Raw genomic sequence first — 15,798 nt, 5'->3', positions numbered from 1 at the left:
CAATGGAAACGAGTCAATGAATTAGAAAGAAATGGAAATAATAAAAGTAAGAAAAAGAACAAAAAATTGAGAGAGAGAGAGAGAGAGATTGAGAGAGGAATGGAGGAAGGAAAGAGACAAAGTTAAACGGTGTTAGAGCACAAGTTAACGTTAACTTACTTTCTAACGAGTTATTTTGCATTAGTTCGTTCTCACGATCGATATATCGCATAAACACGCATCGAACAGACGAGAAAGAGAGAGAGAGAGGGGGTGAGGCTAGGAGAGAGGTTTAGAACCGTTAAACAAGAATAAAAAAAGATATTATACAAAATAAAATGTGTACACCTTGTGTTTACAACATGGCGACAATTTAACGTTAAATTAAACGATAAATCGATTATTATTTTATGCGCAGCTTGTAGTGACCTATACGTAAATATTATTATATCTACATATATAATAATAATATACGACAATTTTCAAATATATAAATATACATGATAACCATCTAACTTTACCCGATACTTTATTTTAAAATTAGAACGTGTATACGCGTACACGATGCAACATACATATACCATATTTAATGCTTGTATTAAAACATATTTGAAATAAAATCTCTATATTGAATTAAAAGTATGTAAATATTGAAAAATCATTGAAAATATTTTCTAATACAAATCAATTGCAATTGTAATACAAAGTACGAGAGGCAAGGAAGTTTCAAGTGTGGTGTTTTTGAGAGCCCATATGTGATCGATGAAATTTCAATATATCAAAATTTAATTCTAAATTATTTAAGCTTTAAGTTTTAAGTGTGGTGCTTTGTGAGCCCATAGATGGTCGATGAAATTTCAATATATCAAAATTTAATTCTAAATGATTTAAACAACACTGCACATAATGTACGTCTGTAAGTTAATGTGAATAGTGGAAGAGAAGATAGTGCAGAATCTATATATACAGGGTCATGAAAATATTTACTCGAGTAAAAGGGGTTTCGTCAAGTGGAAAAGTTTGAGAAGCCCTGAGATATACACGTTAGCAAATTGAATTAAAAGCCTGTAAATAATGTAAAATCATTGGAAACGTTTAAACTGTTGAGATATACAGTAGTAGCGGTTGCAAAGATATTAAAATAAAACTAAAGAACAAAATTCAATTCAATTAATAATACTGAATTATAAGAGTTAGTAAATAGTGAAAAAATGATATTATTAATATTTAATGACAATAATTAATTGCAATTGTGCAATAAACACTACCATCATTGGTACACCACACCTAAAACCCATTGTTACAAACAACAGAGGAAACATTGAATATTTAAAAGGAATATTCTTTTAACCCTTTGCACTCCGAATTATATTTCAATTTTGTTTTCAGCAGATTCCAATGATTTTAAATATTTATTGAAAATTTACTTTAATTAAAAATTATGGTCATTTAAATATATTGTAAAGGAAGAAATAAATTAAATAAAATGTCCATTTTTTATTTTCATTATGTTATATTTTGTAATTTTCAAATTTATGATATCTTTTTAGATAAAAACCGATGTCGAGTCACACTCGACATAGGAGTGCAAAGGGTTAACATATGATGCAAATATACAATGAAAAGTAAGTACCTAACAGTGTGACGCCTTTTGTTAAATACCAAAAAAGGAAAAAAACAAAGTTTGTGGGGAAGAATTTAAAAATCGGAAGGAAAATTGGTTGGATGGGATTCGCGCCAAGCTGTCAACGGATGTTATGCGATACGCTCGGACGCTTCCGGAATGTCTTCGATGGCCGGTCACGAGTTAAAGAAGTAAAAGATAGAAGGCAAGAGGGAAAGAGAAGAAGAAGAAGAAAAAATAAAGAAATAGGAACTTCTTGGTAGTGTTCAATTCTTCTCGAAGACGTTTGCGCGAGACGGGAAGTATCGAACGAGAGAATACGAGGACCTCTCCCTCTTCTCTCTCTCTCTTTCTCTTTCATTCTTTCTTTCTCTAACTACTTGTACACTTCATATCCTCCCTCGTGTCGAGACATCAAAAAAAAATAATAATAATAAAGAAAGAAATTTATTTCCAACAAAATAGAGAGGAAATTACGTTTTCATTGGATCAAATTTGTCGATGATCGTGTACGTGTTATCTTCATCTGACCAATACCAAAAGCCCGATCTCTCATCATCATCATCAACGTTCAGTCTCTCTCTTTCTCTCTGTCTCTCTATCTATCAACTTCTTTCTCTCTCTCTCTCTTTCTCTCTCTCTCTCTCTCTTTCTTTCTCTTTGTGTGCGTTAGATTTTCCATGACTACTAATCGAATGTATTTGGTCGATAATTAAGAATGAAATAAATGCCGGTATATACAAATATGAATAATCATAAATAACAACATACGTTAGAATAAAATGATATTTATATTTACGTACCTTCAGGGCGTTCAGGTCAATGTCGTCGAGCGAGCAGTTGACGCTCGGTGCCAAATTATGCGCCATCTTGATACGCCACTTGCGCTCCCTCGCGTTATCTCTCTCGTTCGAACGCACGGAATCGGACCAGACGTGTCCCCTCTCTCTTCACTCTTCTCGTTTCTTATATTTCCTTCTCGCTCTCTCTCTCTCTCTCTCAGCCTTGCTGACTTCACTCCACCTTCCACTACCAACACCCCACTACCCCCACCAAATCGTCAGACTTACTTGCTATCTTTCTCTCTCTCTCTCGCTCTTTCGTTCTTTCTTTCTCTATATATCTCTATCTCTCTCTCTCTCTCTGTCTTCTATTTCTCTCAATTGGCACACCACGAGATACAGTCAAAAATACAAAGATTTGATATAAAAGAGAATAATGTGCCTTTCTAGATTTCTTCGTTTTCCGAGTTGTCGTACTTGCACTCTGCGACGTACCGGACACGAGACGACGATCACTAATAATGGAGAGAAGAAAATTCCTTCTCTTTCTATCTCTCTCTCTCTCTCTCTCTTACTCTTTCTTTCTTTCCGTTTCTCTCTCTTTCTATCTATATATCTATCTCTGTCTTTCTTTCTCCTTCTCTTTCTCAATCGTAGGGAGATGGGCGTACCGGCGAACCTCCTCTAAGGAACAGAAGACTAAAGACACTTTCTTCCTTCCCCTTCGTAGAAACTTTTTATTTTTCATAAAAGAAAGGCAAAAGGGAGGGAGGGAAATAGGGTCGGGTAAAGGAAATAAGAAATGGGAGGTCCTACTCGATGATGTTAAAATCCACTTTAAAAGGAATAAGACACACGCGAGCAGCGACGACAGGAGTAGAACGACGGCGGCACATGGCGCACACACTCGATTTCACAAAAGAGAGGAGGAGGAAGACCCCAGCGAAGGTATATACTAATACACGAGAGTAAAGGAACGAAACGAGAGAAGGACGGAAACAGTAAGCTACACCACGATCAGACCGTCTCGCGACGCGCCTCCATCTCGCGTCGTCGTCACCGTCGTCACCGTCGTCTTCGTCGTATAGTTGTAGTAGTCGTTATTGTTATTATAGTTTTTTATAGTCTTCTTCGTTCTCGCTGCCGTAGCCGAACGAATCGTAAATACGTACGGTCGCAGCGCTCAGCGCTGGATCACTGTATCGTCATAACGAATATATTTAAGATAAACGTAGCCCGAAAGTTAAGCGCACACGCTCCACGGCAACGGCCGTTCCACGTCCTGTGCGACTGCCCTCTCGTTCCTTCTCTCCCTCTCTTCCACCGCCTTCTACAGTTCTTCACCCCCCACCGGCATCCCCGTCACCACTCCTCCCGACGCACTCTTACTCATGCACACCCAATGCGCATGCACCGACTACCCTTCTCTCTTTTTCTTTCTTTCTTTATTTTTTTCTCTCTTTCTCTCTCTCTCTCTCTGCTCCCACGCGTCAATTCAATGTGTCTATCCTTCCATGCTATTTCCCGTTTACGAATGTCGTCGTCTAAAACGAAGCTAATAGACTACAAGCACTTTTCATTGCAACTACGATAAAAACTATGATTTATCGAATTTTTATTTATGTTTTGTTAAATAACTTGTTATAATAACTCATAAACAACAGCGATTCATCATTTATGATATACTCGGACGGTAATCAAATAATTCATAATTTATGAATTCTAGCGACATCTGTGAAATCATTTCTTTATTACATTGTTGAACTATAGCGGGAAAATACAAATGTTCTATCCAGACATCGATGTCGAACCAGGCAACAAAGTCAAAGGATAATGATTTTGTTGTTTGTGGAACGTATATTTTACTAAGAAACAAGGAAAACATATTAATTTAATAAAAATAATGTTAATAATGTAACATTACATTATTACAATAAAAATATTTTGTTACCCATATTAATTTTGTAATAATTATTTATAGTTTTTCTTAATTATTTTTAATCTGTTCATGGTGTTAAGAACACACCAGATGTTTAAAAATATTTTGTTATTTATCCTGAAAAAATATTCAATTATTTGCTCTGATCTCATAATGATGATGAATATAATAATATGAAAAATGCAACAACTATAAAGTCCACGAAATTAAAGCTATTTTCCGTATATAATCAGTATATAATGATATTAAAAACTAAATATTTATATCAATATATCTAAATTATTTATTTTAATGATATATAATAAAATATATCTATATGAATATATACATAATATGTGTAAAATATAAATCGCTTTTCCCGTTTACATAATATATACATAATATGTGTCAAATAAAAATCGCTTTTCCCATCTATCACAGATTCTGAAATATTTATTATTATATTTCTATCAATATTGAAATAAATAATAAACACCGCGCGAATTCTTTCTTGATTTACTTTAGATTCATTTTTTAGAACTATTTAATGCAAGATGTACAATAATAAAAATAAAAAATATTTAACAAAAATACCGTGTCCATAGTATCACATAAGAAACTGTACTAAAATATCAGCTGTTGTTTGTACAGCTGTAACCGCATCTTATCATTGCATAAACGTGTTACTAAACAAACGAATCTTTGGGAAAAGCGATTTCTACTAGGGTGATAACCCTATGTAGATAATAAAGATATATTGATATATACTGATAGATATATAAAATCTGTGATTATAATAATTAACTTACTTTTCTATTTAATATGACTATACACAAAAAGGGCTAAATTAGTTTACGTAGGAATTTACGAAATTGTGTCTTAAAGATACTTTACATCACGTATTGCACACTGACATTTAGAAACATTATGAATGTAACATTCGTTTAAGTAACTTCATTGTGCAATATTATTTTCCAATGCTTAAATCATCTTTATTACAAGATCCTATTTGTAGAACCAAATGTTTTAACATAAGGCAGCTAATTTACGAACTGTATTCAAATCTCTAAGCAACATTTGTACTGTTTGCTTCGTTCGTGGTTGCACATCAGGACTAGGTATGATCTCGTCAGAATCCATAGCTTCCAAAGCTATAAAAAAAAGAAAAAAATAACGATTAATATTATTTGATATTTCAAGTTGATTATTCTTTATAAATTATAAGCATACCAGAAACTTGAGCTTCTAATGACATTAATCTTGATTCTATATGATTTTGAAAATGTTCAATGTGCTCCAATAATCTCATTCGACATTCAGAAGAATCTATAGGTGCTTCTGGTTCTGGTATAAATGGTTGTAAAGGAGTTAATAATTCCTGTCCAATTTCAGGTACATCTGTTTCACCATGAATGTTATCCGCGAATAATCCTGACGCCGATTTGCTATCTTCCGATCCATATGTATCTATCATAATAATAAAAATAATATAATAAACACCTTCAATTATAAGAAAAAAATATGAAAAAAAATATTTTGTTTCAACTTACTTATATTTTCTGTTAAATTTTCGAGCTTCAATTTTTGTTTCTCATTTGGACTACCATTCCTTGTTAACGCGTCTAATAATATATGGCCACCTTTTGAATTAGCTAAATCTTCTTTTTTACACATTACTTTAGACTCGTTGGAATTAGAGCTATCTTCTTCTAAAATTTTCATTAATTCCGAATCCGAGGCTATTGATTTGTCATCGTGATCATCCTTAACGGATGTTTTAGTTTCTGTTTTAATATCAGTACGTCTAGAAGTTTCTGAACTTGTATCGATAAAATCTACAGGTGTTTTTATTATTTCCATTACAGGAATAGGTTCTGTGTCCGGTTTGGGTACATCCAATTTTTCCCAATTTTTGGCCCAAAGATATAATTTCGGATGATCTTTCTTCCTAATATGCATACAAATAAACATATTAAGAACAATATTTGTCATTAGTGATTAGCTATTATACTTTTCATTCAAGCCAAAGTGTGGCCATTATTGATTGAAATTCTTATGTACACATTTTCGGCTGATGAAAAATCTTGATCTGAACAAAAAATCAATCTCACACGACTATAATCGATTGTAAATATACCCCGAATATCGAATAACACATCGAATTCAATGATATCAAATAATAATGAAATATTTTACTTACTGTGCCACGTTTATTTTCACCCTTAAACTATGAAGTATTTGTTGCATTTGCAATAAAGCAGATACTAAATCGTACGAACGCTTTAATATTGCAGTTCTTGTATTTATTGCATTTTGATCTTTCGTTCTGCTTGGTAAACTAATTAAAAAAAAACAAACAAAAAATATTTTATAAGAATTTAATATTGTTATTAAAAAATAATTATATAAATATAATCTATGTGTTATATACCTGGGTAATTTGCCTTCTTTTATCCAATCTTGATCATGATAATATTTTTTCGATGGCCTTTCTCGATACGGATGACGACATATGTAACAAACATATTTTTCAGGAACATCCTTTTCCTTTTCTATGGCATTACAATGACCATGTTGCCAACATAAGCAAAGATCACATTGTATCATTAAACCATCCTCTTCCATATATCCACATGTGCAATTTATTATTTCTTCTCGCCTAAGTTGTTCTACTTTGACCATTTCTCCATTAATCATCATCATAACTCCTTCACTTTCTATAAATAAGATATCAAAAAATACGATAGTTAATTTAATAAATTCATACAGTTCAATTAGGTATTTTTCAATAATTATTTTTCTTAATGCTTAACCAGAAGAATGGGAAATTTTTTGTTTTTAAATTAACAGTAGCATATCCCTATTAGGAAAATTGCCTGATAATTTCTCTATTTTTATACTAAAGATGTTCATCTTAAAATAAGTGTTTTTTCATTCACACAGATAAAAAAATTAAATGATACGAGCAATTAGCTGAATGTTTTTTTTTTATGAAAATTATTTAATATTTCTAAATATGTTTCTTATTATTAATAATTATTTTAATTATATTTATTACGGCTAATAACTTGTTAATATTAATATTAATTGTGTAAAAAATGATATGGTTCGTTAATAATGAAAATTAAAGGAGGGATAATGTAATAATAATGTTGAAATAAAAAATGGTGTTTAAAAAAAACGAACAAAATACCTTCCGCATCATTACTAATATCTCTTTTTGTAGAATCCCCTTTTAAGGGGTCGCCTTTCTCAAGGCGAGAATCATTAAGTTGACCTAGGAGCAATACAAAAATAATACGATAATGAAATAATAATAATAATAATAATAACCAAAAGAAATATTTAATATTACATAATGTGATTAGATCTTGATAGTAAATGAAAATTTAATGACATAAAATAGTGAACTTACTATTTTGACTATTTTCGTCACTTTTACAATCAGATTTCCTACGACTGTATCTATATATAGGAACAGTAGGACCTTCTGCATCGACTGCACTGTCATCAAGGTCACCATAATCATCTAAAATATCAGCCATATCTATTCAGGTACATTAAATATTAATCTTACATTAAATATATTATTTATTGACTCTGATGATATGTGTTAGGTCGTTGCATAATTTCTGTTTCATTTCTTTCTTATACGATACCTGATTTTTTGATGCTTTTGAGAAACAGAAAATTTATTCTAAGTGGATATTTGATAAAGACAAATCACTGACTATAATGATTAATATAGTCAAAATAAATGGGTAATTGATTAATGATTAATGAAATAAATATTTTTATTACATTCTAATGATTTAAATTAATTTTGAATAGGACAGAAATTATTCAACAAGTAATTAATTTACACAATAAAAAAAACAAACTGTAAAATATTAAATACCATGTCGTTTTTTTCCTTTAGATGGAACATCTGAACTATATTCAGATAACTGACGTTTTCTTTGACCTTTACCCTTTTCGGTATGCAGAGAATCATCTAAAGACTTGGATCTATCGACCCTTTGTACTTCTGATGTCACAGGTGGTCGTACTACAGGTAATAATGTTTTAATTCCAACTTTCTCCGATCTCTCTTCTCTAATTTGTATACCAAACAATGTATCCGGTGACATGGCACACGAATTTTCTTTTCTTTTCTCAATATCCTCATCCATTTCTATGCTACGATTTGAGATAGGTGACATTGCTTCTAATTTATTATCTTCTTTATGTAAATCATTAAATTTCTCTACATGATTAACTTCATCTTCTTGTTCCTCAAATACAAATGGAGAAGAAGGTTGTACAAAATTTAATCCCGATTGCGTCAGAGTCGCTGGTGATCTTTCTTGAGAAGCTTTCTTTTTTCCAAATTTATGAACTTTGTCTGATAAAGGTGTCGATTTTTTTGGTATAATGTCTTCTATGGACTCTCCGATTGTTCTTGCATATGCCAGATCTGCAACATTTGGCGTGGAACCCAAAAATTTCGAATACTCAGGATGATAATGCTTTATATGCATTTGTAAAAGATTTTCTTTCCTGAAAGTCTTATTACATCCTTGTTTAGGACACTTATAGGCGCTGTCTTCCATTTCTACTCGAAGACCACCAATGAATACAGCTGCTTAAACAAAAATTTATTTAAATGATAATATTAAATACTTATTTTAATTAATTAATAATATAATTGTATCTTTTTAAATATATATATATATATCATCAAAATATACATACTTACAATAAATTGCTCCTAATGTATATTTAAAACATAATAAATATAAGAATAAAAATTAAAATGATATTCTTTATTTTCAAATATCTTAATAATAAGAAACAAAATATATTATACCTCCATTATTAAGTGGAGTTCCAGTAATTCCTGGAGATGTAACTGGTACGTTAACTGGAGTATTAGGTGACGCAAGTGATGTATTTTCATTAGAAACTGGTGTTTTTACTTTGGGCAATAACGTTTTAATCTTCTTTGGAACTTCCGGTGTAGTATGTTGTTCTTGCTTTATCTTCGGCGCATGATTCCTTTTCTTACGGTGAATACAAAAATCAAATTTCTCTGGATCAAAGTCGAATTGACCTTTGCTTTCCATAAATGTCCTTATGTCATTTCTCGATCGAAATTTTTTTCCAGTTGGCTTGCTAAAACAATACTTAGTGTAAGACATTATGACAATTTCAGATAATACAGATAAACAATGCATCTAAAATCTTTCACTTACTGTATAAATAAAACATCCCATTTTCCAGCAGAATTGCCAGCTTTTCTTTGAGTAAAATGTTTCTGCCATCCTGGTGGTAATCTTTTATCATGTACAATAATAGAACGACGTGGTCCTATAAAACAAAAGAATTTTTATATCAGGTCATACAATAAATACAAAATATTATAGCTAGAAATTGATAGATTTAAATATACTTAAAAAAAAAATAAAAACAAAGAATTATTTACCATCATTTCCATCTACGATGTAAGATTCAATCCCTTGTGGTTCGCCATCAACCCATGCTGGACCAACTTGCTCTTCTTGCTCTGTATCAGATTTATGCATTTCTTTTTTGTTTTTTTGGTATAGGTTTGGGTTTAGGCACAGTTGTGTTAAACCCTTTTAATAAATCTGTACCAGGATCGTAACAAGGTCCAAATAAAGTGCCATCCAAATCAAACTTTGATTCAGGGAAACTATCTACATTGCTACGGGAAACAGATTCTTCTTTCTTAGTTGTTTTATCATTGTCGTGTTTAGAACGTTTTCTAGAATGCGTATTGAACAGCTCCATGACCGTATGTTTTCTTTTCTTGTCTCTTCTCTCTTGCTTACTTCCTATATAACTGTCTCCTCGAACTGGTTGCTGCTATACAATTGTAATTAAAATAAAAATGTACGTTTCAGTTAATTTGTCATCAAAATTAAATATATTTAAATACAAAATACTTATTTACAAAATGACTGTTTTAATTATCTTTAATGAACTTTTAACCTCAAACAAATATTCATGTACTGTAAAAGACATATACTGCAGACATATGGCAGCTCTATAACACCAAACAATAAAACTATGTTAATCAAAAATAATTGTTTATTTGTTCACTTTCTTCATAGAGCCAAAATAAATAATATTATAAATCAATGATTATAAATAAAACAAAGTTATTGAAAAAGGTTACATTTTTATGAAAATGTTTTCTATAAATATGTCACTGTTTTAATCAATTAAAACAGTGCAATGAAATAATTTAGATCATCGAATTTATTTAATTTTATTTTCACTAGACAAATATAAAAATCTAACAATAATAACAATAAAGAAAAATATTATTACAAGTAATGTCAATTTGAATAAAAATGTAATAAATAATAAAAAAGGACTACCTCTTTAAGTTGATTTATGAATTAATAGATAGAAACGTCAAAATCATACAAGAAAATAAACTTTATCTGAAAATAAAAGGGTTAGAAATAAATACATAACCTCAATAATTATATGCATACCGTTTTGGGCGGGGTAGTGCATTTAGTCATCTTCGAGGACCTGATAATCTTTGCGTATCCATCATCAAATAGCACGTCGTATTTATCTAAGAAAATAAATTATTTATAATAACTAACTAGATTTAATATTATAAATCAACAACAAAAAAATGTCCTCCTCCCCAAAGTGAAAACGTCAAATGGACAATGAGAGGACACTGTCGATCTCTGTCTTTCATACGGTGGTAGTGGTAGTGGTGGTAGTGTTGTAAAGGTTAGGTTACTTACCATTCCCTAAGACGGCGTTTACTTTAGCAGGATATTTTCTACCATCCACCCACGTAGCAAGGATCCTTTCTCCAACTGCGAACTCTTTCATGCTCGAGGTTTCCCTGGGGGTGTCAAATTGACATATTACCTTCCGCGTTTAAGTAAATAAAACGATAATCAATTAAATTCGCCTATTATGATTTGTGCAACCTTACTCTTGCATATAAAGGATTTTAAATGCAACATAACATATTTAATAATATTTATCAAAATAATTTCTCATCCTTGAGATGAAAGTAACATAATTTCGTTTGTTTTTTCTTTTGTTTTGTTTAACCATCCCTCCCCCACATATGAAATTTAAATTTAAACAAAAATATAAAAATAATACGTATGTCATCACAAGTATCATTAAATATATATTACATTAAAAAAAAAAAAAAAAAAAAAAGGAAAAAATAAGAAATAAAATTTGATAGAAGAGGATAAAAATGAAACACTTATTATAAACAAATATGAGATAGAAAGTATTGTGATATAAGCATGATTATGATTTTTTTTCAGTTGTATTTATATATTTGAACAATTTATTAACTTTGTATATGATGTCTATGATGCAATGGAAAAAAGCTAAATATATATATGTATATATATCGATGAATACCTTAAATTGTAAGTTTGCAAAAATTTATTTGAATCATGTTTACATGCAAGCGCTTCGATTATTATACCTTTTATCAACTTTAAAACAAACAATAACAAACTGCTACCAATGTATATATAAGTAATAAATTATTTTATTCATACGTTCTTCTATAATTAAAAACACTATACAGATTCTTCATTATTATCCTTAAAAAGAGAACAGCCAACTAACTACTACTAATAGAAAAAAGAAATACTTTCTACAATCGATGATACATAGAATGCATCCAAAGATGCATTCATTTTTCAAGAAAAAGATATTTAAAAGAGTGTGGTTAGCAGAAATAAACTTTAGAAGAAATTTATATTTACGCAAAGCTATAAGAAAAAATATTTGATAGAAAGAAAGAAAATATTCTACAGATCTACAAACAAATTAAGATTATTACCATATAAGAGGAATGTTCAATTACGTTCTAAAAAAAAAAAAAAACAACAAGAATTGCTACAAAATTTTATTATCTATCCTCTCTAATAACGCAATATCCACTTACGGAGATGGCAGCACCCAAGTTTGCTCGCTTTAAAGAAAAACATATAAGACAGATTATACAACTGTCATGATTTAGTAAACGTTACTATTAATTTCAATAATAGGTAGTAATCTTAGCACTTATTTAGAAGACAAGTTAAATACGATAATGATCAGGATGTATGAATTTTTTGCCATTACAGGTCTCATGAAATTATAATTTACATATTAACAAGATTAACAATTGTATAGAAAGAAAAATCTATAAATAAATTAAAAGATGCCATATAAGTATATCATGAAAACTGTACAAGCATTATTGAAATGTGATTGCAAATGGTAAGTTTTTACATATGCATTGCTTTATCCTCTAAAGAGGAGATATCAAATCTTATAACATAAATAATATTTACTTACTTAGGTACTGTTTGCAATACTCTTAGTCTCGAACTATCCATTGGTATCCATTCATCGAATCTCGTACTCCAATTATCAAAATGTATCAAAACTTCTCTATCTTCCCAATCTGTTTCCACCACTTTAGCAGAATACCTTCCAAAAATATTGACGATTATTAATCCATTACACGATCGTAATATATAACAATATAACTCATTGTAAAACACATCATTTTGTTCGAATATCAAACATACCACGTTTCATTGAAATCTTTTGCTTCCAATTTGGCACCTTGGAAGAATTTTAAACCTCCGCAAGTTAACACTTTAGCTTTGGAATTGTTGGAATTTTTGTTAAGTTCCTTCTCATCTACTTCCTTAAAACCATTTAATTCTGTTGGAAGAATCAAATCTTTGGAAACATTTTGCATCTTTGTTTCAGGTTCAACGATACCCAACTGAACTGCCATATTATTTACTTTAGCATCTGGATCATTAGAAGATTCTTCTTTTTTAATACTCGAATCATTTTCCGTAGATAACGACTTGCACTCCTGATTCGTTAAATTAGAAGTCTCCAATGAATTAACTGAATCTGCTGACGATTCTGGTTTAGAACAACTTGTCTCATTGTTACTGTCAAACTTAGAAGTCTTATCTTCTGATAATACAGGAGAATGTCTCATATTTAAAATCTCAGCATTTATTAAATCCAAATCTTCTTGGGCATAAGAAGTGGAGGTTTTAACAGACATGATTACTGGATCTGAAAACATAAACAATCATTCTTATAACACATGTCAAACAATATGAGTCTTAAGAAACAAGTAATAATGATTATTTATTAACAATCTATTTGTTATTATGGAAAAAAACAAATATTAAAGATTAAAAACAAATGCATTATTGAAATAAAAGAATATCAAAAAGAACATCTCCAAAAGTTTCATTTGCTTCAATCATGCATAAATAATTCTAATGTTTTGGTTTTTTTTATCTGAAGAAAGATATTCTATTTTTGTAAACATAAAAATAAAAATTCATAGGAAGAAATAGTTTATTTAAAAAAGAAATCCATGATTTTGTATGTCCTCTCTCTCTTTCTCTCTCTCTCTCTCTTGCAGGTATCGCGTACACGCGAGTATTGTAAATACGAAGAAACGAGGAGTATAAGAGGGGAGGAGAAAAGCCACCGAAAGTAGAGAAGTGTGAGGAAAAAAGGAGGGGTAAAAGAAGGTGGAGGAAGCAGAGTAGAAGTAGGAGTAGGAGTAGGAGTAGGGTAGGAGGTGGAAGAAAAGAAGGATGAGGAGGGAAGATGTAAGGGGCGAAAGAAGAAAGAGAAAAAGGACGCACGAGTTATATGACAATGTTAACTATTTTTTCTTTTTCTTTCTCTCTCTCTCTCTCTCTCTCTTTGTTAAATGTAAAAGAAATAAATAAATTAAATAATAAAAATAATATTATAGGAAAACAATAAAGTAACGTAGATTAAAATTTCGAGGTAAAGATACCTGGGTGGTTATCATAGTCGGTAAATACCGATGGTATGCTGCCTTTCTTCAACGTTAGCTTGTTAGTTTTATTGGCGGCTTCATAGTCGGCACGTTTAAAATGTCTATGGCAAACGATTTGACCGGGCGTCGGCTTGAAGTTAGAACCGAAAGGAGCACCCGTCAACCACCTGCCTCTAAGTACAGCGTCCTTAGGAAATTTATGAAGAGGTAGACCCTTGTTACGTGCCTCCTGTACGTCAATTTCGCAGTTGGGCACGCAACATTTGCGCGCCATTCTCGTAATCGGCACCGTTGGCGGTAGCCCCTTCTTAGCACGCGAGCGTGCTATACGCCGCCGCTTCATTTACGCCGGTACTACATAGCAACGATCATTCGAAAGAAACATTCGCCGACACAGGCCTATCTCAGCACTGCACCACTACCACACATTCACCACCTCCTTCTTCTTCTCCTACTACTAATTTCTTCTTCTTCTTCTTCTTCTTCTTCTAGACTTCGGCTTCTTCAACTTCTTTAACTCCGTTGTCTTCGTTTAATCCTTATACCGTAGCTTGTTGTTCTATCAATTTATCTGTTTATCTAGTTAGCTATCTATCTATTAATTTGGGATATTATCACGTTCTAAGCGCAGTCGTCATCGTTGACGACGACTACCTTGCGTTGTTAACTAAAACTTAGAAAAAGCTCGCTCGAAGCGCCTCGCGAACGCGCGCGCCCTTTACACTTCACGAATACTCGATTAATCACTAACTAGACCGACGACGTCCGTTTCACTACTGACACAACGGTCGACCAATCCTATTCCTATTGGACAAATCATGTACTAATTATCGATTAACTTATCTCGAAACTCTCCCTCCATTCGATTTTCGATATAACTATCTTCTTTGTTCCTCTGATCTTTATTATAGTTATTCTATCTTATATTTCGTATTGATTGTTTTTATTTAATTATCTCGACCTTCTTTTTTATTTATATTTAATCTTTTATTATTTATTTGTTTGATTAATTTAATTAAGCTGGGAAATTGATTTGTTTGATTATCAATCGATACAAGGAACTATCGATAGAGAAACAATTTCGACCAATGAATGCAAGTAGCGACATCCTACTAAAGTCGACGTATTTCAAATGTACTTAATATGTACTATTTTCGTTTATGTACATTTTACATACGAGATTTTACGTAATCAATGTCCATATTATTTTATTAACTACATTAATAGACCAATAAATATTTCATGTGTTATTTTTTAATAATTATCAACCACAAGAAATAATTATACATCAATAATGACACGTACTGGTATAACATCGATTACGTCATATAATAGACTGCAATTTCTAATAAACTTGCGCAATACTTGTACACACATACAAGTTTATAAAGATTAACATTACAAAATATATATAACAGTATTGTTCTAATTACAACACAGTTCTGCATATTGATCATTTTCAAATTAAATATGTACTTCGTAGATAAAATAAAATATTTCCTTTCAATTAATGTTTCTTTATAATATTTTCTTTATATATATATATATATATATATATATATATATATTGAATTTTTTGTATTATTTTATTAAATATTTATTCTAAAGATAATTATTTAAAATAATATCGAAAATACATTATTTATTTTTA

The 15,798-nt window shown here is 30.9% G+C and overlaps 2 protein-coding genes and 1 long non-coding RNA gene across 5 annotated transcripts in view; 1 reads left to right on the top strand and 2 right to left on the bottom strand.

The window, feature by feature from the left end:
- LOC149030492 (uncharacterized) lies at positions 1–2,065 on the top strand. Its single transcript, XR_016178715.1, has 2 exons — positions 1–1,022; positions 1,530–2,065. It is a non-coding gene; the product is annotated as an uncharacterized LOC149030492 (long non-coding RNA).
- The window catches only part of msn (serine/threonine-protein kinase msn), a 63,299-nt gene extending 59,593 nt beyond the window's left edge, over positions 1–3,706 (bottom strand). For 2 of the 3 annotated variants that reach the window (XM_089178919.1, XM_089178920.1), the window contains exon 1: positions 2,407–3,706. In XM_089178919.1, the coding sequence (XP_089035045.1) occupies positions 2,407–2,472 (66 nt within the window). In that variant the 5' untranslated portion in view covers positions 2,473–3,706. The remainder of the gene's footprint in view (positions 1–2,406) is intronic. The other variant, XM_089178921.1, reaches the window with a different exon arrangement.
- Positions 3,707–4,675: 969 nt separating this feature from the next.
- Positions 4,676–14,938, bottom strand: MBD-R2 (PHD finger protein MBD-R2). The gene is given in 19 exon segments (XM_015325228.2): positions 4,676–5,454; positions 5,534–5,770; positions 5,854–6,251; positions 6,504–6,641; positions 6,735–7,020; positions 7,497–7,580; positions 7,719–7,850; positions 8,202–8,924; positions 9,042–9,053; positions 9,153–9,457; positions 9,538–9,652; positions 9,768–9,886; positions 9,888–10,168; positions 10,810–10,895; positions 11,077–11,180; positions 12,258–12,284; positions 12,653–12,787; positions 12,889–13,399; positions 14,145–14,938. Coding segments are annotated over 19 exon segments (4,164 nt in total). The 5' UTR covers positions 14,491–14,938; the 3' UTR covers positions 4,676–5,329.
- Between the last annotated feature and the right edge of the window lie 860 nt (positions 14,939–15,798).

The sequence above is a fragment of the Polistes dominula genome, unplaced genomic scaffold (assembly GCF_049000335.1).
Source record: "Polistes dominula isolate Pdom_NZ unplaced genomic scaffold, Pdom_raw_medaka contig_18, whole genome shotgun sequence".
Taxonomy (NCBI): domain Eukaryota; kingdom Metazoa; phylum Arthropoda; class Insecta; order Hymenoptera; family Vespidae; genus Polistes; species Polistes dominula.
This window is presented reverse-complemented; position numbering and strand designations above follow the sequence as displayed.